General features: G+C 39.4%; 1 protein-coding gene across 1 annotated transcript in view; it reads right to left on the bottom strand.

Moving 5' to 3' along the window:
• Window positions 1-814: 814 nt before the first annotated feature.
• Window positions 815-22,572, bottom strand: part of LOC146689640 (protein O-mannosyl-transferase TMTC2-like) — a 67,891-nt gene continuing 46,133 nt past the window's right edge. The window contains exons 3-12 of the mRNA XM_085436256.1: window positions 21,500-22,334; window positions 20,423-20,537; window positions 19,637-19,722; window positions 17,775-17,959; window positions 17,453-17,531; window positions 15,420-15,541; window positions 12,475-12,556; window positions 9,927-10,041; window positions 7,633-7,696; window positions 815-2,806 (exon numbers count right to left, since the gene is read on the bottom strand). Coding sequence (XP_085292382.1) covers window positions 2,603-2,806; window positions 7,633-7,696; window positions 9,927-10,041; window positions 12,475-12,556; window positions 15,420-15,541; window positions 17,453-17,531; window positions 17,775-17,959; window positions 19,637-19,722; window positions 20,423-20,537; window positions 21,500-22,334 — 1,887 coding nt within the window. The 3' untranslated portion in view covers window positions 815-2,602. The remainder of the gene's footprint in view (window positions 2,807-7,632; window positions 7,697-9,926; window positions 10,042-12,474; window positions 12,557-15,419; window positions 15,542-17,452; window positions 17,532-17,774; window positions 17,960-19,636; window positions 19,723-20,422; window positions 20,538-21,499; window positions 22,335-22,572) is intronic.

Raw genomic sequence — 22,572 nt, 5'->3', positions numbered from 1 at the left:
AGTTTGGGACTTTCAAAGGCTATTCCAGAAGCTTAATGTCAGCCTGCTTTTCCATTCTATTCTACCACCACCGTGCTTGATAGTTGGTACCATATTGTCAGGTTTGAAAGCTGACCTTTAGCAACTGTGGCCAAACATGTGAGTCTTTGTGTGGCCTTACCATAAAACATTTCTTTAGAAAGCCTTTGGCTTGTCCATGTGGGCAGCTGCAAATTTCAGTCGAGCTCGAAGGTGTTGATTTTGGAGCAAGACCTTGTGTCTTGGTCAGCACACTCTCAGTCCACAGCGATGTAAAACTCACTTCAATGTGGACAGGGACACTGGTGTTCCAGCAGTTTCCAGTTCATGGCAGGCTTTGGTTAAGATGTTCAGGAACCTCTCATCTGATGGGTGACAGTTTCTGTCTTCTTCCAGACCTTAATAAAATGGTGACACATACAAATATTCACACACAGTGGTTTAAACTGATAATCTTGAAATCTGCAGCTGATTAGAAATGGTTCCTAGAGCCATTTCCGCCCTGTAAAAATCTACAAATTTCCTTAGCTTTTCACCGAGTTCCTTAGACGTTCTCAATGTTCTGAGTGTTGGTCATTCCAATGAGTGCTATCAAGCAAATGCTTTTTATTCTGGCAAAGAGTAACTACCAGTTGTAGTCAATCTTGATCTTTAACATTTAGTTAATAGGCCTTATAATTTTAAAAGATATTGTAGAACCTTCCGTACCACTTATCAAAAGATTTTATTGCATGTATTTGAGCTTGTATGTACATTTGACCCTGTGCAGATTAGCAAAATTCCAAAATAAATGTAATCTTGTTCACCCTTTTTTATTGTGAAAAATGAATGCTGTATAATCATTCCACCCTGGTTCTAGGGTGAGTTTATGTATCCTTGTGACCACAGACTTCTGTCTGAAATTTATGCTTTTGACTTGCATCCTGGACGACATTATGGAGCACTAAAATAAAAAAAAATCATTTTTTTATTATAAAAAAGGTTCACTTTTACAAAACACAACACTGTTTAAGCTACACATTTCCTTTAATTTAACCAAACATCACAATCATCAGGAAAAAAAAAAAGCATAAAACTCTAAAATCCTTTAAAAGCTCTCTCTGTGTCACAAACTATTTCTGTGACAGGAATCACAACCTGATGTCCCTGAGCAGAGAGAACAAAAATACACATATGAAACCATTTCAATATAGTTGTCATTTTGCCTACTGTAGCCCATCTATTGCGAGGAATGAGAAAGGGTGGGCAGATACGACAATGAAACGGCACAGTGTTGGCATATTCACAAGAAAATAACATATTAATAAATTAAATTTGATCACATGAAATGTAACATCTTTATTTGACACGAGGAACACAGGAGTGAAGAAAAGTTCTTGCTTGGCACGAGAGGTGTAAAGACTCAGTACAAGCTTTGGCACCACTGAGGAATTTTTAATCATTACAGTCACGAGAATTTAAAATGCACCACGTGCAAACAATCGTCAGTGACGTGTTTGGCTGCACATTATGTCCAAACCTATTCCTTTATGTGCTCGGAGCAATGTACAGCACTTTATCTGAAGGCGGTTCTAGAAGATGTTTATGCACTTGCATGCTTTTAATGTTTAATTGAGTGTGTTAGGAGGCAAATTCAAAGCTAGACTATCCTGAGCAATCCATCAGGGATTTCGTTTCCTTTCTTTACAAAAAAAATTATAAAAATTAAAAAATAATCCACCTATTTAGGATTGCACCCTTACAACATTATCACTGGGCAGTTAAGCAAAAGAAGACCTTCTTCCTTGTCCAAAACAACCAAAAAAATGGTGCTTACATTGCCCATAATGCAGCTTAGCAGACAACAATTTGGTCGAAACTCAATTTCGCGCCACAAGTAATGAAACTCAAATAGAGATGCTTCTGGTCTGTTAAGCTTGCTTCTTTGTAACTGCTGCCCCCCAGAATCCCTTCAACTTTCACTCAATCAGCACTGACTGAAGTGACATCACTTGCTCCTTTGGGAGCAACAAAAGACTTTACACAAGTTTTCACACACACAGTAGTTCTCCCTACGACCTGCAAATAGAATCTGACATGTACAAGTGTGGTAGTGAAGTCCATCTTTCAGTTAAACTAGCTGATATAATGAAACAACTTGAGTAATTTACCCATCAGTGCCCACGCTTTAAAATCTATTCTGTAAGAATTAACACCTGAATCTATGCTCTTATTAAATCAAGTGCTCTAAATCATACCAGATGTTTAGATTATATCAACTAATAATTAGCTGATATTTGAGACCTTAAAGAATTTTTGGGGGACTTTCAAATTATTTGCTTTTGACTTCAATGTATATTTAACATCATAGCATTTTATAAAAAATGTATGCAAAAGAAGTTTGTTTTAGTAGTTTGAGCTACCATATGGCAATATGGCATACTGTGAGGCAGCACATGTCCAGTGAATCCCGGCCCTCAAACCTTCAAAGTGTCTTTCACAAGCACTGTGAGCTGAATCGCTAAAGAAATAGTCTTTAGTGAAATTTGAGCCACCAGCTCTTTCATATCTCTGAAGGAGATGACATCATCAGTGAGGGAGGAGTTCAAACATCGCCTTTCTGCATCCCGAGCGCGCGTTTAGTCCTGAGTCCCTGCCTCTCCATGATGTTCCACAGCTTCCGCAGGTTCGACTGGGTAATGACATCATCAGGTTTGAGCTGGAGAGCCCGCAGGTAGTTGGCTTCTGCTTCGGTAAGCTTCCCATTCAGGTGGAGGATGGCACCAAGGTTCATCAGAGCAGCTGGGTACTGGAATAAAAAACAGAAAAAAAAAAGAAGGGAGCAGTGGATGTTTGGCATAAGGGTGATAAGATACAGGATTGTTGTAGTTTTGCAACAGTGCTGACCTTGCATTTATTTGGGCAAACCATTTTAAACCTGCCCTTGTTATTTCCGCATCTGACACAGAAAATGATGTGAGATACACAATTTAGGAAGCTTGCCAGTTCTGGATGGTAGATTAAAGAAAGGGCTCTGGTGCAATTTATTTTAGGCCCTCCTTTAAGAAAATCAAATACCCATTAAATTAGATAGAACGCAATCTCTCTGTGCAGATCAAATAGATAGGAGTATGTCCTCTAACAATGCCACAGTAAACAAAAAGGTAGCTACAGATTGTGTGTGGGCAAGGGCTCAGTATTTATTGTGATATGCACGATCAAACCCATTGAGAAGAGTGTTTCTAGAGTCCTCTTGATTAAAATGCCATACTTTTAAGTTGCAAAGTGAAACCATATGACCCTGAAAAGCAGTCCAGTTGTGGGGATCTACAAAATCTAAGTCATAGCCATCCGTAACTAACAAATACACCCATATCTCATCATCAAAATCATCTGCACCTAATCGCCCAGGCCTGGCCTCGTTCCCAGGACTGCATCCCCACTGCATGACATGTTGTTACTAACTTGGAAAGTAAATCAAAAGATTTTCCCAGCATGAACACAACTGTTTGCCTCTCCTCAGCATGGATTTTTCACTTGTTTACGTTCCACTTTTCAGTGATTGTGAGCGCACTCAACAAATGCGCACATATAGAGCTTGATTATTTAAAGCAGTGAGAATGTTGGAAAGCTGTTGATTAATTGCGGTTTTTACAGGAAAAAAACTATACAGCTAACTTTTTGTTTTTCTCACCTACACAAAAAAGGACAATAATTATAATTAAATGTTATATTTCAGAATTTCAGAGCTCCTCAGTTTTTGATCATACAGGAATTTTGTAGGCAGGAGAGGCATACTTACTCTTACTCTTAATGAGGGTTCCCTTGTTATTTAGGGAAATATGCAACACACTGGCATATTAAATCACACCAAAGCCAATCATGGGACAATAGAATTGGACAGACGAAAGAAAACAGGCAGTTTGAAGGTAAAAGTTTCTGTATTTTTACCCTCTGTGACGAAAAAGAAAGTATCGACCTCTGATCCACAGCTTTTGAGAAGAGGCCTTTAAGCCATAGTGGAATATGATCACATTATCCAGCATATTCTGTTCAATTCTCTTTCTCAGAGGACATTTGTTATAGTATTAAATCACACTCACTGTTACCACAGTAATGACAGGTGCAGCCACATCCACCAGCACTGAAATCTTGAGGGATTATGATCTTAAGCGCATACAAATTACAACATAACCTCATCGTATCATAATTTTTGATTTGCCGGGAGCAAGACATGTACTGTGTCATGATTATACAATTTTCACACGCTGGAAGCATTGCCTGTTCTGCTCAGACTCGACATTATATTTGTGATGAATCTCGGAGTGGGTAAATACAGCGTTTTAGTGTGTAAAATGAAAAACACCCTCGCACCTTTCTCTGGGGGCACATATTCATTGCTTTTCTTAGCACGTAAAGCCAGAGCTGAATCTTTCATGACCTGAAAGCTATTGGATTAAGCTGATATTTGAGAGACTGTCATTCACTAAGCAGACATGTGCAGGGAAAATGTCAAAGAGAAGAGGCCCTCAGTGTGTCTGAAAGTGCATGTGAAGGCTTTAAGAGTGTGAATTATAATGACTGGGATTGAAGAAACATATTTCTTACAGAACAAAATGTAAACACACAGCTTTTCAAATTAAAATGGACAACCAGTATTCTTCTAGTCAAAGATCTGACTGAGCTCTTAAGGCTTAAACAGGATGTAAAGAGAAAGGCAGCCCTTCTCTTTAAAAGTGTCAGATTGTATAAAATAGTAATACCAAGCCTATAGATATTCCCTATGGCAGTAGGTCAGATTAGCTTATTTTAAAAAGTTCTCTAAAAGTAAAGAAGTAAGGGCCATAGTAACAGGAACAACACTAATATGGGAACACGAGGCAACGTAAATGAAATTCCTTGTAGGAATAACAAGCACAAAGGCTGTTAGAGCAAAGGTCACAAGTATTACATTACTAGTCTCCATTTTCAGCAAAGTTAGAGAACTAGCTGGGGCAAAGGATACATTAGCTGATATACAACTAAACAGAAACTAGAGGGTTAGTTACATGACTTGGCTATATTATGACTAACTGTTACCTGAATGGAGTGGATAAGACCTAAACTGTTTAGCTAAAATAAGTCTCCAGAACTGATACGTGAGTCAGTCTCCAAGGTTGAACTAAGTAAAGGTCATAAACAGTGTTGGTCAAGTTACTTGAAAAAAAGTAATCAGTAACTAATTACTGATTACTTCCCCCAAAAAGTAATCCCGTTACTTTACTGATTACTTATTTTCAAAAGTAATTAATTACTTAGTTACTTAGTTACTTTTTAAAAACACGATTTACAACCTGAAGAGGTGATAAAGTGATAGATCTTTCAGCCCAATTCTACTTTTTCTACATAATCCATCATACAAACTGTAATCAACTGGAAAAGTCTCTTTTTAAAACTTGTTTTATCAGTTTTAATCTTTTAACTTTATGCATCAAGCAAAAATTTAATTATATGCAACATTCTCTGACTTGAATGAATTAGTTTAACATTTAAACCTATTTTCTACACATTCCAGCACATAAAATAAAATATTTTTTGTGTTTACACTCACTCTTTCAAATAGATGCAAGTAAAACACAGCAGAAAATAAATAAAGTCAAAGACTAGCGGTCCTGTTGCTCTATTTTCACCTGTAAAGCAGGACTGGGGTAGGCGGAGGTTTACCCTGGTGCAGGTGTGCCGCGGTCAGTTGAAGAATCCGCGAGTTTCTCTGTGAGTTTCCCATTACGTGGTAGCACACTCGGTGCTTGCTTGGAAGTTTAGGGGGTTTTTTCGCTGTAAAAAGAAGTTTTCTTCCCACGCACGATGGACGCTAATGTTTTTGTCACTTTTTATGGAATCAAACTCAAAGTAAGGTCAGTACTTCCACGCTTTAAATGCTGCACGCTCATACTCTCTCCCGCACTCGATATGTGAACCATTGTTGATCTGCACACAGCTGTTGTCACTAACGGCGCACTCGCTTACGTCACTGTCATGGGACATTCTCGCAAAAAATCACGGTTTTAGTAACGCAGTAACGCAGCGTTCCTACGGGAAAGTAACGGTAATCTAATTACCGTTTTTGCAATAGTAATCCCTTACTTTACTTGTTACTTGAAAAAAGTAATCGGATTACAGTAACGCGTTACAAGTAACGCGTTACTGCCCATCTCTGGTCATAAATAGAAAGCAGAAGCAGCTAGCATGTAGCTAGCCAGCTAGCTGCATAAAATATATCAAATTCCTAATGAAAACAGTTATAGTTCATGGTTAGTTAGAACTAAACATAATAAAACATTTTTGTTTTCCGAGGTCATATATGATAATCTTACCAGTTCTAAGTTACTTAGAACTGTGGAGCAACAGTACTGTGACCACATTTATTATTTAACATTGTTCAGCACTGCCTGAACTCTAACAGGCAAACTTTCTTCTAATTTCTTTAAAAAGTCTTTAGAAATAGTTCTCCAGGTTTCTTGAACGACTTTAAAAGCTCACATGCACCCCGCTGTTAAACAGTAGTGCCCATTCAAAATTTTGTATTGTACAAGTTCTAAGTTGAGGCTTTTAGTCATTTTGAAGGTGTTTAAGCATATTTGTTTTCAGAAGTTTTAATCTGGATTGATGGAAAAAATCTCTCTGCCACTTGATTGATCAATTTGAATTAATAGCTTATACATTCTCGATAGCCATTTAAGGGTTAGATATTACACATATTAACAAATTTTGTTACCAAAGTAGGTTTTTCTTGATCCAGTTGACTGGGTAGCAAAGTACCTAAATATACAATTTGAAATTTATTCTTTGCCAAGATGTCTGCTATGTCTAGACACAACACTGGCTCATCCTTTTGTTGCTTGGATGAGGCAAAGGTCAGTGTTAAGTAGTGTAACTTGGAATAAACTATAAATTAATAAGAGTTGGCCCAAGACGTTTGCACAATGTGTTAGACAAACACGTTGGGAAATGCTTCTATAAAAGGTGCCTTATAGACTTACACCAGTTAATGCAGTGGAGGCAGGATGAGGTCTAACCCCGTCATATAACTGAACATAAGTCACAGAGCAGGCCATCAGTAAGCACACTGACATAATAAATGACTCCAGGAAGCTCCTTCAGACCTTGTCTAACAACACAGGGGTTCCTATAACTCTAAATCACCTTCCACAGACTGGTCCATGCACCCTTTCCCTTTGAAGTGACTGAGGTATACCAGACAGACAGGCTATAATGGCTACCAACTTCCTCAACCACTTGTGCAGACATCAAGAGACATGATCTCTGCAAAGCTTGGTCTGTTTAACTATAGTGTTATGATCAAGCATTTACTCTGAAGCTAAGAGCGTGACTTCAGTGTCAGACAACTGAATCATTAAGCTCTTTTCTCACTTGGAATTTGGTTGGTTGTATAAAGGTAACAGTTCACAGGCATGACCAGAACACAGTTTCCATTTCATTTCCAGCACTATCGCTGCTTGCCAGGAACAACAGTACTATAACGTAATGTCAGAATGATGGGTAATACATAGTATGTTGTAAATTGAATTTACAGTGCAGACGTGTGTGTGCATTTCCATGATAAGTGCTAACAGGCCTACCAGTCCAGGTACTTACATCTGGTCTGAGGCTGGCTGCACGCTTGTACTGCCTTTCCGCCGCCTCGTTTAGATTGGCCTGTCTGAAAAGAAAGAAGAGCGGAGAGTAAAAAATTTGCACATTATAAGATATTTTTATCAGTGATAAAAACGAATATATTTTCCAGCTAATGATTGTATTCACTCATTGTTAAGCTTCTTAGTATATAAATTATCGTGAATATTGTTCATTTAACGTAAGAAAGAAATGTGTATGATTTCACTCATACATAGTCAAATTAATTCATGTAGTCATTAGTGTCATTTAAATTCTGCTGGTGTAGTACTAATAGGCACAATGATACTTAAGCAAAGAAAATTTCACACACACACACACACACACACACACACACACACACACACACACACACACACACACACACACAGAGTAAGCTCCACAATTACATTTTTGGGCCGTTTCTGACAATTATAATTAACAATTTTTCGAGTCATTAGTGAGATCAAATTTCTACAGAGGGTCTTGAACCTCAAGTTGGTAACTGCTGCTTTTAACTCTTATTTTAAGTAAATACAGATAGACTCAACTTTTATAATACTATTAAAAGCTGCAAGATTTCACACTACATTTTTACACACTGCGTTAAAGTATTTGACTGAATAGCAAGTCATAGTGAAAATTATACTACTATTTGTACCTGCCAAGGCTTAAAAAATGACTTACTAATTTGAAAGACTTGCTTACATTCTGTCTCACGTAATTGTCAAATGACAGTACAAACTCTTTGCCTACTGCAGTGATGTTGTAAAATACTGGAGCTTCTAATATAGCCACCGGTAAACAATATTCTGGGACAAGCGGCAAATAGGCTTGACATATATGGGATCATGTGTTTGGACACTGATTCAGCACATTAGGCCTTACTTTGAGGTTCTCATTTATAAATAGATAAAGAGAAGCAGACAATGTTGATGCCAAGACTGCTTAAAGCACCAAAAGTCCTCCCTGACATGTTACAGCTGGGTACAGTAGCAGTAGTTAATCGGCTCTACACTAACATTATTCATGGAGTACATGATCTGGACTTTGCTGTGCCAAAGTTAATAAAGCCCTTCCTTCCTGACATGCTAATTTGTATTTATAAGGCTTTAAAATAAAGGACACATTATGGATATCATAGTCATCTCCTAGTGTCCTTCCTTGGTCTTTGTTTTGTTTGGGGAAGTGCTAGAGAGTCATTAAATAACAGATAAAGTTACAGGAAGCCACATTTAAAGTCAAAATCTTTAGGTATCAGGGAGGTCAAAAGTAAAGTCATTTCCTTCTTTTTCTGATTAGAAAATTGCATATTTCCTAATCCTCAACCTGTAAAATAAAGCAAAGATTTGTGTCGGTAAAACACGTCGCTTAACAGCAATGTTACACTTGCATGATGTGTATTTAGAGTTAGTTTGTGCAGAACAATTACAGGCAAATCCTACATTGCACTGGACTGTCAGGTCATTCTTATCATCCTGTTTATGCTCAGTCAGTCACTGCACATAAAGCAAGCCCCGGTTTGTAGCTTATCTTTATTATCAGCCAGGACAGCTTTAGCTTTGACAGGTGGGCGTCATATCAATAAACACTAATCCTAATCTGTTTGGATTTATGTCCCGAGGGTCTCATCTTAAAATAACCAGTCGGATCAGAACTCGAAGGAATGACTTGTCATTTAGATTTATCCTTAGGTTCTCGAATGCAAACCTCAGTCAAGCCCTTAGACTTTTAGCTTTTTACAAACCCTCTGTGGCAGCGCACTGAGATGCTTCAGAGAAGAAATGACTTTTCCAGATATGTAGAGCAAAAATGAGTTAAGGTTCATCATTCCAATATTTTCCCTCAGTTGCTGGGAGTAGAGGACATTTGCAGTCCCTTTTGACACATTTTAAGATTTATAAGCTGTCCGTGTACACGGTTGCCAAACTTTGAGGGAAAAATTCTCCTATTGCTTCTTTACAAGCCGTGCACAGAAACCTCACCACTTCCATTTATATATGTAATACATAAAAACTTTACCAGCAGCTTTTCCACTGAGAGGACATTTTACTATTCTGTAACGCTGGTATAATTTATATTTGAAAAGATGGCTTTTAAACGGCAGTGGTAAAGAACAAAACCCTCAAATGTTGAGGCAGCATGAGGGCAAACTCAGCAAATAATGAATTTCCAAAACACCGTAATTCTTTGAAATATCTCTTCATTCAAAATTCTGTACTAGTAAGGGAATCCCCACGCAGAAACACAGCTTTTTCAAAGTGGCGATTTTAGCCAACCTGAGCATATGAGCAGCACTGAAGACCACATCAAACTCAAAGTTGTCCAATTCTGCGGCTCTTTCCGCCATCTCTGCAGCCTCGCCAAGACGGGACTGCTCCAACAGAAATTGTCCTGGAAAGAAAGAAAGATGAGGGTAGCAGAAGTTCTGTTAAGAACCTGTTAGCTCCTGTGTCACAGAAATGGAGCTTATTCCTAAGTCCAGTATGGAAGATCTGTAATCACTCATCTGTCTGCTTCTTGGGTGTTCAGCTGCTAGTCTTTTCTTTACATCTCTTCCATTTACCCATCCTGTCAGACTCAATACTGACATCATTTTGCACGTTTTGCAAGCTGTGTGCTTTAAATGTCAGTGCTTTTCTGTCATTCTGTCTTTCAGACTGTTATTTGTGCGAGACACGTCCTCCCCATATCTGCCTCACATTGGTCATCCAGAACCCCATCCAAGCCTCCAAAACAGATTAGCGTAATTCTGTATCTTAATAAATCCTGTCAGATTTTTCCAAATGATGTTGCTTTATTGAAATATATTGATAGTGTCCAGAACATGTATCATTATGCTTCAGATTCAATTCATCTACTAGATGTAGAAATATTTTAGTACATTTCATATAGGGCCATTATTAGTTCAAAATTTCAATTTATTCCTACTACTAATAAGACTTTTTGCATCAACACTGAAAATTCCGGCATACTGACATTAGCATTTAGTTTTAAAAATAACTGTGCCTAAGCATATCTTTATATACAAAATAAAGATACCAGAGCTACGGGGGCTTTTTGTTTCCTTTTCAATTTTACCAAGCAAATGCACAACTGTATTCCTTGTTATCGCACTGCAGCAAACCAGTGGGATTGGAATGAGATGGGGACATCTTGTAGAAGAGTAATGACAGGTAAAGATGGTGACTGGTGTGTAAAGAAACGAAGATGAATGGAAGCTGAGTAAGAAATGAGTGAGACAGAAAAAGAGGCAGGGAAAGCAGGAGACAAGTCAGACAGTGATAGACTGAAGGATTGTTGTTGTTTTGCTCGGCAGCGTTTGAGAACACAGATGAGACGCAGGTTTTCATGGGTTTTCCTGTGTGAGTCTTGCCACCTGGTTCAGCACCTTCAACTCCCTGCACCAGCGGCTATAAATGAACAGCCAAGTCTAACCACAGATGTTACTGAATGCTGGAAAAAATTGCAATGTAGGGATAAACTCAGGCGTATGCCTGTTTGCATTCTTGCACTGAATGCTAACTGTGTTTGCCTGCGATTCCCGAAAACCAAGCGGACTCCAAAGGAGACTACCTAGAAATGGTTCTGCATTAAAATGAGAACAATGACAGGAAAGGGGTCTTTGTTTTAGCTTTCACCCTCTGTGTCCTTCCTTCCGAGCACATCTTTGTACGTGTATTTGGTGTTCTATAATGTGAACAGATAGCATCACTCCTAACATACTCACACCTGGAGATCATCCAGTGACCCCAGGATAGCAAAGGCAGCCAGATGTGCGATAAAAGGAGGAGGCAGCCCAAATAAACATCACTTATAGCAAAAAGCTACAAGATAACATTGGAAAAAAAGAAAATGGAGAGAAAGAGCGTAAGGACTTCAGAAGGGGAAACTGCTTCGTCCAAAGTCAGCAGCAGACAGACCCCTCATACACTGACCAATCTAAACTCAAAACCAAAGATATCAGTGCGGAGAAAGCACCAGGAGGAATAGAAGGAGATAAGAGGAGAAAGGGACAATGCACAATGGTGCTTTGAGCGGGATAACACAGAATTCATTTCCTATGAATATCCCGGAGATAGCTCCTTGGAGCAGCAGGGAATCTGTTCCTCCAAGCTGATATGAAAAGCCTCAATAACAGCGGCGTGGGAGGAACACGGTACCGTGTTTAACAATCGTAAAATGTGTATTCAGACTCTGTCTTCTCACGCAGATAAACGCAGCATACGTGGCTTTTTCTGAGTGTGTTTGCACCATCTGCAACGCTTCAAACAGCTCCAACAGTGCCAGCACTGATACGAAGAAAAAAATGAAATGACAGCGTGTTACCGCCATTATTTTACGGAACTCTAATAAAAGCGCTGAGAGATTGGACATTTCTGGATTATTAACTCCCAGCTTTGATTTTTTCTTTCCCATAATTCTTATCGAGTTACATAAGCAATCAGAGTGGAACCAGTGTGGTTTATAACATTAGTTGTCAAATGACATGGTAAATTTAATTGCACTCTGAGGGTGACGCCATTACGTTTTTGTCTTGGTTTGTGGAGGGTAAAGAATTGCGAGTGTGAGCACAGCTGAAGGCAGCAGAGGCCGATCATAACCGTATTAATGCAACGCCTTACAGTACTGGCAGCCATGCATGATTTAGCTGGTAGAGAAACACTTCAAACTAGATTGTCGCTAAAATAACTTCAAAACTGTCCATCAACTACAGGCAGACACTTCTGAAGATAAAGGCATTCATGGTTTTATAATTAGAATATCTATTTTTAAACAGGCTTTGTTTAACGTGTCTCTAAATAAATCTTTTAATATATTTCTTACCGTAGTACATGTAGCAGTTTCCTTTCGTCGGGTCTAGATGAATAGCTCTCAGGTAATATCTCTCCGCTTCTGTTTTCTGCCCCTTAAAAAACAAAAAGCAACTCAAGTCATTATAAGTGATGGTTGAACATGATTTTTTTTTGAGAGGTTTTTGTTACATCCTTGATTATTCCACTGATACAACATAACCTGAACACTGCAGGCCTGAAAGAAAGAATACTGAAATAAATGCACTTCGGGGTAAACCAATACTGCCAAACACTTGTTCATTCATAAGCTTCCCATCAAATTAATTCTTTTTAGCTGTAAAGACAGCTCTGAAATCTAATATACATATTAAAGATTAAAACAAAGGGTTAAAAACATAAACCTTAAAAAAAGCTAAACCTACTTTCAGCTGCTCTCGTATTCACAAGGGTTCACCACAGTAGGTAGTGCAACATGTTTTATTTGGCACACTTTTTATACCAGATGCCTTTCCTGACGCAAACCCAAAGGGATTTGCGTCTCCTCCCAGGATGGAACAGGGAAGCTAGGCAAATGGTGAATGTTTAAACCACAACACTATTGTTTCGACATGGTTTAAAATGGTATAGATTATGCTGACCACCAACAGTACATATTATATAACACACAATATGTATAGCTGGGCCTGAGCATGTATTTCTTTGCATCTGAAAAACTGTAGTGCATCAGCAGGCCTCATTTGAGTCAGAGCAACCCAATTTCTTTGTATCTGCAGAAAAGAGACGCTATTAAAAAACACAGCCGCACAATCTCTCATGCCAAACCGTTAGAGGAAAAACCTCCAAGGTGTTGGTGTGGGCGCATTTGTGTGCAGACTATTGCCTCTGTTCACGAGGCTGAATTTCTCCATCTCTTTTGTTTCACACGTCTGCGCCGATTGCTTCTATATTGCCAGCGGACTTGTCATGCAACAAGAAATGAGAGGGCAGGGCTCATTAGGCTTGCTTCATTAGCTTCTCCCAGTGCCGTCAATCGCTCTGAATGACCGAATATCAGGCATACATGGCTTATTTCACATTTTCTTTGGCTCCATACTCTTTACATTCAATTAAACCTTTTCCCTAAACATCCATCAGAAAGTACAGTGGTTCAGTCCATTTAGGTAGAAGCAAATCATCATTTAGCAGATTTATGGACGAGTTCAGGTCAGTGGAAAAAGGATGATTTTCAAACAACTATCAAAAGGATATTCCCTGATTTGTAGCTGAGTAAAAGGTTAGTTTAGCTGCTTCTACGTACTTTATCGTGCGGTCTTCCACAGTGCGAGACCATAGTTAGAATTAGTGCCGAATTATCCAAATATACGGCTGAGATTAAAGTCATAAGTCTCATGGTGTTGAATGACCACAAATTTCCTTAATGCACACCACACCACTCTGACTCCAGCAAGATACGTCTGACAGACAAGGAGGCCTGTAATATAGTGGAAAGAGTACACTAGCGGCTTTGGAGTTGCACTTGTTATTTGCTCACGGATGTGGACGTGTGCAAGACTATCAGGTTCTGCCTATTATTTTGTGGATTTACACATGTAGCTTTTTTGTGGGCAGCTTTGAAAGCTGAAATGTGGTCGCTTTCGAGCTAAAATATTCCACGTTTCAAAGAAAAACAGTGCTGGGGTGAACCACAGTACAAGGCTCGAGTTTGACCTTTCCTTCCCCTGTCTGTATTGTCGATTGACTCTAGCAGGATGGCCAGAAATGTAGCCGATGGAGTGATTCAATAAGGAAGGGGAGTAATTGAATAATAAGCCCATCCACTGGCCTATTGTCCCGAGCCCATCCAATCTCATGTTTCTTAAGCCCTCTAGTAGTGGAGGTGGCCTCGTGGTGAGTGCATAGATCTGGAGCCCCTTGAGCATAAGGGAGCAGAGCAGATGTCCGGCCACCCTCGGTGACTCTAATGTGAACCTACTTAAGGTGTGTGTGCATATGCTGCATATCTTTAAATCTTTCAGCAAAGACGGGGAACTGGTCAGAGGTAAGGTTTAAAGCCCTTAGGGTTTGCAGCTGCCAGTGTGCACATAACAGTTTTGTAACTTCAGCTCGGTTGTGTTTTTATGCAGCACCCGAAGCCGTGGAAGGAGAGAGGTCAGCGTCGTTAAAAAAGGTTACGCAGGAAACACAGTTTGTCTCCCAAATCTAAACTTGACTCAGCTGCTCACACATCTGTCACATGCATGTGTATTTGTTTTTGTTTAGTGGAATGGGAGAGGTGGAGGAAGTACAGGAAGTGACAGGAAGTTTAACATTTAGAAGTTGGGCAAGTTCGTGTGTCCTTGGATGTCTTCTAACACTCCCATGAATATACAGGCACATGCAATGAAAGACAGAAAAAAAAGAAACATGGTTTATCAGGGTCATCCAATCACAGAGGGATCGCTCTCATCCACACCAGAAAAACTCCCTGCTTCCCTGACCTTCAGATGTCAGCCATGTATTTACCCTGCTCCAACACAGCAGTTTGTTGGCATCAGTCCTGGATCAGGATCATCCTAACGTCACCCAAAATCTATTTAACATTTCTGCCTTCAGTTTTTCAGTTTCTTTTCTTTCGCACTGTGTGGAAAGTGTGAAAGTTCTGTCCAACTAGTAGCTGCAAGGGTCACACAATGAATTCATGCGTTTGAATCCACCCTTGCCTTTCATACTCAGGAAGCCCATATGTAATAACAGTTATCACAGCTCTTCAGTCTCTGCAGGGAAATCAATAGGATGGGTTCGCCTTGCTCCAGTGCCCCATAAGTTGTTCTATATGCATTATTCATCACTCCACTGTGCCACTCCAGGTCCCATTTAATTACACTCTGCCACATAGTTAACCACTGCAGTCATTACTAAGATAATGCTTTGTCTTCTGCTTCTTTCTGTGTGAGTGTGTGTGTGTGTGTGTGTGTGTGTGTCTGTAAGGGAACATACAATGATGGATAGCAGTTTTCCATAAGTGAGGTGAGCAGGGATGTGGTCAGGCTTGACCCTGAGGGACTCTCTGTACCAGTGACCTGCTTCCTCCAGCCTGTTCAGCCTCATGTAGGCTTCTCCTGAAAGGAGAGAGGAGAATGGAAAATATCAATAATAAAAGGAACTTGTTTTGTGTTTTTTTTAGCATATGCATTTTAAGATTTCTTTTATTTAAAAAATGTAGGTGGTGCCACACTTGGCACCTTGCCTCCCCAAACACAAAAACATGTGCTAAACTATCTGGCTTAAGCCAAATTCACCAACACTCTTAGCTTCCCAGTCACCCTGGTGTTTTGACCCTTGTACACTTGCTTGTATTTACACACTTATTTCATCAAGGGGCTTTGCCTTTTTCAGTGAAAATAAGAACCTGTTCTTGATTAAAGTACAAGGGAAAAAAAACTAAACTAAAAAAAACAACAACATAAATATAATACCATATTTTAGAATTGAGTACAGTGAGGTTCTAGAGGTAAAAATCTCATTCATATTCTCATATTCTTGATTATGAGCCATAGTGTTAGAATCATCCAAAGAAGACTTACTATAAGCTGAGCCTTTGTGATGTGATGGCATGTGCTCATAACAGAAACTCACAATACTAAATTGGAACAGTGACACCCCTGATTTATGGAGGTCAGTTTTGGCTTGGTTCAAGGCTTAAAACATTTTTTAAGCAAGGACGTTCAGAAGCATCAATGGGGAAACTGAATGGGCAATCAGTTATTAGATTTGGAGCCTTTACAAAAGGTGAGCACTGTTCCACTCTATTCTATATATTACACTTATAATTGTTCTTGCTCTTTTGGGGTACTGATTCTTGTCAGTTTTAATCAGTTTTTGTTTTTAGATTTTTTTCTCTTTTATTTCAGCATTTCATTTTTCCAGTCAGTTTTTGTAGCTCCTACAATATTAATCTATTTAAGGGTGCTTATTTTATCCTATTTGATTCTTCTCCTTCTGATCTTTTTTGTCTTTTTAGTCTTCTTTAAGGTGCTTTTAATCTATAATTAATTGCATTGTTTTTATTACATTTATTCTGACTTGTTATTAGCTCGTCAGTCATCTGTGAAGCTCTTTGAACTTCATCTAACAGCAGAACATGCTGCAAGTCTAACTGATTAATTTATTCATGGATGTTAACTCTGCGCTGTCTGGATCTGAGATAAACAGATAATGATGTAATGCTGGTTCTCATTATAATGGCTCGCTGTAATAGGTCATTTGAGAAACTTCAAATTCTTCTTAACCCCATGTTGACTGAAGTGACCACAATGCAGATAAATCTGAAGTTTCTCTGAAAGGACAAAAGCTGGTTATAAAAACTCAGAGATGTTGTTGGATGTGAGGGCATGCTCTTGGTCCCGAGAGTAAGAAGATAGGCTGATGACATATACTCAGTATCCCCTCCCATTATACTAATTCAAACACTCTTCCTTAATCCCTCTCTCCACCTCTCCACACAAATCTTATTTTCCTTCAGCCTGCCTGTCAAAGGAATTTATGCAGACATCTCCCTGCAATCTCAACTATGTCATCGGGATGAGTTTACAATAATGTAATTAGTGTTACAATAACAAAGAGGGGGATGTGACTCGTTCCACAGATGAGCTTCACTTCTCCTCAAGAGGACACAAAGTGTGTGCACACATCGTTTTTGAGTTACAGTGGTGGAATCCAACAGGTGGGGTTCCTCGGCAATGATTAAATGGCAATTTGTTTAACTCACATTTTAAGCTCTCACAAGCCAGAAGGCCAACACTTGAGACGGGAACAATAATGTCAGATTGCACAGCTTTAACTCACATTATTACTGTGTTCTTCACAGCTCATGAATGTGTAATTTTATAGATCAAATGGTAGCGTTATCTCATCGAGATGCTTATTAACATTTCAAGCTGGAATCACCTTTGTAGTGATTTTTAAAAATAGATTTTTTTTATTACTGTTTAAAACAGATATTATATGTGAAAAAAAAGCTAGTCGCTCACCCATCATGTTGAAAAGGCTGTGTGGTGCAAACTGCCTCGGCATTTTCTGCACTGCCTCCTTGAAAATAGACAAGGCCTCCTGTAGAAAGAAAATAGTTAATTCAGCTAGTTCAGTTTTCAGTTCGCGTCACCATAATTGTGGCCTTTAACTAAGTAGTTAAATCACAAGCGGCACGGACAAAGTCCTAATGGAAAGTGTTACAAAAATTATTTTGGTCCTTCTCTGTTTATTCATGTTATGAAAGCTGAGATACAAAACAAGTACTTCTCAGCTCCTTCAAATATTCGCTGGGCCCTTTTCCCACAAACGGGACACACTGACCTCCTGCTGGCCCTGTTCATGGAGCAGTTTTCCCAGGTTGTACAGGCAACTGGTGACGGAGTTCTTGTGAGCGTGAGGATCCTTCAAATTCTCATCGGGAATGTCAGCACAAGTAAGGAAGGTGCGTTTGGCCTCTTCCAGGTGGCCCTGGTTCATCAAAATTATTCCTATATTCAAGTAGGCCGCTGTGAGTTCAGAGTGAAGAAAAAGCAGGTTCAATTAAAGGCATATGAAATGATATAAAATGTCTTTTGACATAAATACATTTGTGTTCAGAAGTTTACATACACTCATCATGGAACAGAACGTCATGGTAATTTTAGGATTTTAATCATTGTTTTTAATTGTTTCTTTTTCATTTTTAATGACTTTAAAAAACACGAACTGGGTGAACAAGTCTGAATTTATTTTGGATTTTCTCTAATCACCACAAGTTCAAACCATCCACATTTAAACCATCTATTTGTTGATTTTAAGTGAATTTGAAGAGGTAGTCTTCCTTCTTCATTATTCCATCCACTTTGTGCAGTGTACTGTTACTCCCATTACCACTGGCAGTAAACAGCCCCGGAGCATGATGCTACCACCACCATGCTTAACAGCTGGTACAGTGTTCTTAGTTTGAAAGCCTCACCTTTACTCACCCAAACATTTCTGTTATCATTGTGGACATATAGGTCAATCTGTATCTCATGTGGCCAAAAGGCAGGGGAGTCGAACTCCAGGCCTCGAGGGCCGGTGTCCTGCAGGTTTTAGAAAATCACCCTGGGTCAAGAGAATCAAATGATTACTGTTACCATGCCTCTGGAGAACTTCAAGACATGTTGAGGAGGTCATTTAGCCATTTAAATCAGCTGTGTTGGATCAAGGACAGATCTAAAACCTGCAGGACACCGGCCCTCGAGGCCTGGAGTTTGAAACCCCTGCCATAAGGCATTTCACTTGTCCATGTGAGCTACAAACTTCAGCCAAACTTAAAGGTGTTGAATTTGAAGCAGGGGATCTTGGAATTAGTAGTGGTATAGTAATATAGACATTTTTCAGATTGTGTAAATCTCCAATTCCTTCTTAGAGCTTCACTCCAGTTCCTTGGACTTTCCCATTGTTCTGAGTTTTGGTCAATCCAATGAGCGCTGTTAAACCACTTCTTTTGTTTATGTTTGCAAACAGAAGCAGCAAGTTGTAGTCAATCATGATCACAAGCAAGAAGTTAATATGGCTTTAACTCGTCACGTTAAAAGGCATTGTAGAACCTTTAACACCTCTTATTAAAAGATGGAAATGAGAATGCGCATATATTTGAGCATGTATGTATAGTTTTGATCTTAACGAAAATCCAAAATAAATTCACACTTGTGCAGCCTAAATTCCTGTTTTTTGAGGTCAAATATATATGCTGTACAATTATTCCACCCTGGAAAAAGAACAGTTCAAATAAATAATTATCAACTGTAAATAAAAGAGCAATAAACATAAAAAAAGCTTTAAACAAAGAAAAAAACTTGACAATCTACACAGAAGAACATGATAATACAGCCTAAAGGAGGCAGAACTTGAGGTCGGAGCAGAGAAAAGTAGGACACATAAATAAATACATGCCAAAAAAGAGATAAAGCTAACAATAAAGCTACTCTACTTGGTAGAGTAAAAGCTGGACCCTCATCTAATGTGAACACTCAAGCGCAGGACTGAATTGCATTACTTCACTGGCCCTTTACATGTCCATGCAAAAAAGAATAACCACATCAGCAATAAAATTAAAGTGTAATTAACCCCAAAGTCTAATTGATGACAGCTCTTCCCCTCAGGCTGACCGCCTCATAGATCATTTACAAAAATGAGACTCTCCGAGATTTACTTACATGCCAGCGTAGGCCGACTCCCAATGGCAAGTTTGTAATAACGCAGCGCTTCAGAAAAGCGTTCATTCTCCTGCAGAAGCAAACCCCTGGTCCAAGAAAAACGCAAAGATGTGACAAGCTGCAGTACAGTTTCTTTTAACTCTGCATGCAAAGTAAGCTTTAACCTCTCATCAAAGTAATGAGTGGTGAAAGTGGCAGGTTTTTCTTCCCGTATCCCATATACTTATATATAATCCCAATATAGCCAACCATCCATCAAGCTCAGGTAGCACCTCTGTTTTAAAGAATGCAAAACACCTTTCAGTTTTCCCTTCTCTCTTTGTTTCTTTGCCAGTTTCTTGGCACCCGTAACTTGAGAGGGAACGGAGAAGTGGGAAGGAAAACAGTGTCTGCATGAGAGTTACAGACACGGGTCTGCTATGAGGTTTTGGCATCTGTGACACCTTGTGTTGCAGGATTCTAAGTGTCTTTGTGTTCCCCCAAACCCTGCAAACCATGACTAATCAAATCAGCAGCAGACGGTACAAAGAGCCACAAGGGACACACAACTCTTGCATCAAGCCATACTCTGTATTTCATTTGCTTCTTCTCCTGTGTTAGATCTATTCTTGTGTGCCCTCTGTAAGTTTTTCCTGCTAGTCACTCTGTGTCTATATGCGCTCTCCTCTCTCCCCTTTCTCTTCCTTTTCCACAGTGATCTAAAGTGATGGATGGTAGGAATCAGAACTTGTTTGTGTCAAGACTATGCAAACACGAGGAGGTGGAACGGGCATCTTTATCACTCACAGGTTATACAGCATGTCAGCCATGTTCCCTCGGTAGTGCAGAGCATTTCTGTATGCCTTCTCTGCCTCCGCCATCTTGCCCTGGTTCTTCAGTACGTTCCCCAAATTTCCCCAGGCTAGAGGAAATGTGCCAGTCAAGAGTTATACAGCAGAAGAAAAAAAAAAGATGCAGTTGGTGGTCATGTAAAAGCAGTTATTCACACTAATTTGTCAAAGTAAACTAGTATCACTTGATAAAAACAATTAATTGTACTTCTCATGCTTACTTGTTTATTTAGAGTGCTCTCTTTTTTTTATTTAAGTATTCTTAGGCAAGTGTGTAACAATCCTCTAAGCAGTTTTCTGTTATTTTCTTGCACATATTTCTACTTGCCTCTTTCAAGATCAGGTTCCCACAGTGGGTTTCAGATCTCAGCCCAGTTAAAAACATGCATATTAAGTAGAACTGGGTATTGTTTGAGTTTTTAAAAATTTGCTGTACATGCCATTTTTTTCCATCTTTAACAAAACAAGTGAAATGTCTCAAATGTACTAAAAACGTACAGAAACAAATATTAACACAGCACAAAATCCAAGCGGCAAAAATGCATTTGCCAAGCAGAGTTTTTACGTTCTTTGTTCACTTTCATCTTGAGTAGCTATCAGTATTCATTGATGCTGTGAAACTGCTTCGTCATCTTTGAATGTTACCTGTAAAATAACAGGAATGGGTGCGTAATGTTCCCCTAATAAAAAAAAACAGCTTCATAGCTATAGTAACGGTTGCTGTGGCCAAAAGATTGATAAGCTAGCTTTGAGTTTGTAAAATTAACTAGAGCTTGAATGATTTTTCGGCAGGCAGATATTACTATCCAATTTTGCTGACATATCTGTACTGGCATATCTTAATAATAATAAATAACTACACATGAAGATTCTGTTTACGTTCTACCTGCTGGAAAGAAAACATCGCTATCAGTCCTAAAAATTCCTGTATCAATTGAGCTCTAAAATTCAGTCATTCAAATTTGCTCCTTGCTTTAGGCTGAAGGTAGGAGGATTCCTACTTACATCTAAAGATAGCCAGTGGCCTTCTTACCTTTAGCGGGATTCACATTAATCCCAGACTTGTAGAGGTTTTCCTCATTGCTCCAGTCTTTGTTTCTTTGAACAGTTCTGAGTCCATTCAGCAGTACTAGACCCATACAGAGACACAACAGCACAGCCTTGCAGCCTCTAGTCCTCAGTCTAACAAACGAGGCTCTTGCACAAGCAGCAACAAGCAGACAAAAGCCTATACTGGGAATGTATAGTACTCTCTCTGCAATTACAAAACCCACATAAAAGAATAGGTTAGTGGCTGGGATGAAAGGCAATGAAAGGATGCCCAGTGAAAATAGTACTAGGCTTTCTGTAGGGGGCAGGGGTGTCCGTGGAGGGCAGTGGTGCAGTCCAGCTGAGCCATTTAGGGCGGTTTTTGGAGAGCCATGCTCTGTGTTATGGTTTGCATCAGGAGCGTGGTAACCATTACCATTAGTGATGGATTTCCCATTAGTGACATGGGCCTTCCCATTGGTCTCCTTGACTTTGGAGGTGGGACCACGAAGGCCAAACAAAACCAGAATGCTCATTCCAACATAAAAGGCAACGGTGTGAAGGTTCCTACAGTCAGCCAAGGACCTGACCAAGGGCACGGCATCCATGGACCAATCGAAACTGAGCTTGTCAGGGCAGAGGAGGAGCCAGGCGTTGGCAGCAGGCAGGTGGAGAAACGTTAGCATTCGAGTGAGGAAATGAGGCGAGTCGGCTGCAGGGTTGTCGGAATTGGAGAAGTTTGGAGGTTTATTGCCCATCCAGTAGAGGCGAGCTGACAGCAAGAGTGCTCCCCAGGAAGCTAGCATGCCAAGACTCAGCAAAACATTGATGTTCTTTTTCTGAAAAGTAGGGGAAAAAAATGTTAAAGGGAAACACCTAAATCAACATTTAGGTCAAAGCCAAAGGTTTTTGTCTGTGTTCAAGAACACCTGATGCACTTCCTGCTAGACAGCTAAACGTATATCAGACCTTTTAAAATCAGCGCTCAAGCAAAACATAGTCCTGTTTGTGTTTTTTTAGTCTATATGAACAAGATCCTTTTCTGTGTTATAATAAGTAATAACGTTTCATTATAAT

Source organism: Copadichromis virginalis, linkage group LG17 (assembly GCF_057382275.1).
Source record: "Copadichromis virginalis isolate Kocher_CV1m ecotype Utaka linkage group LG17, C_Virginalis_male_GT1.1, whole genome shotgun sequence".
NCBI classification, from domain to species: Eukaryota; Metazoa; Chordata; class Actinopteri; order Cichliformes; family Cichlidae; genus Copadichromis; species Copadichromis virginalis.
This window is presented reverse-complemented; position numbering and strand designations above follow the sequence as displayed.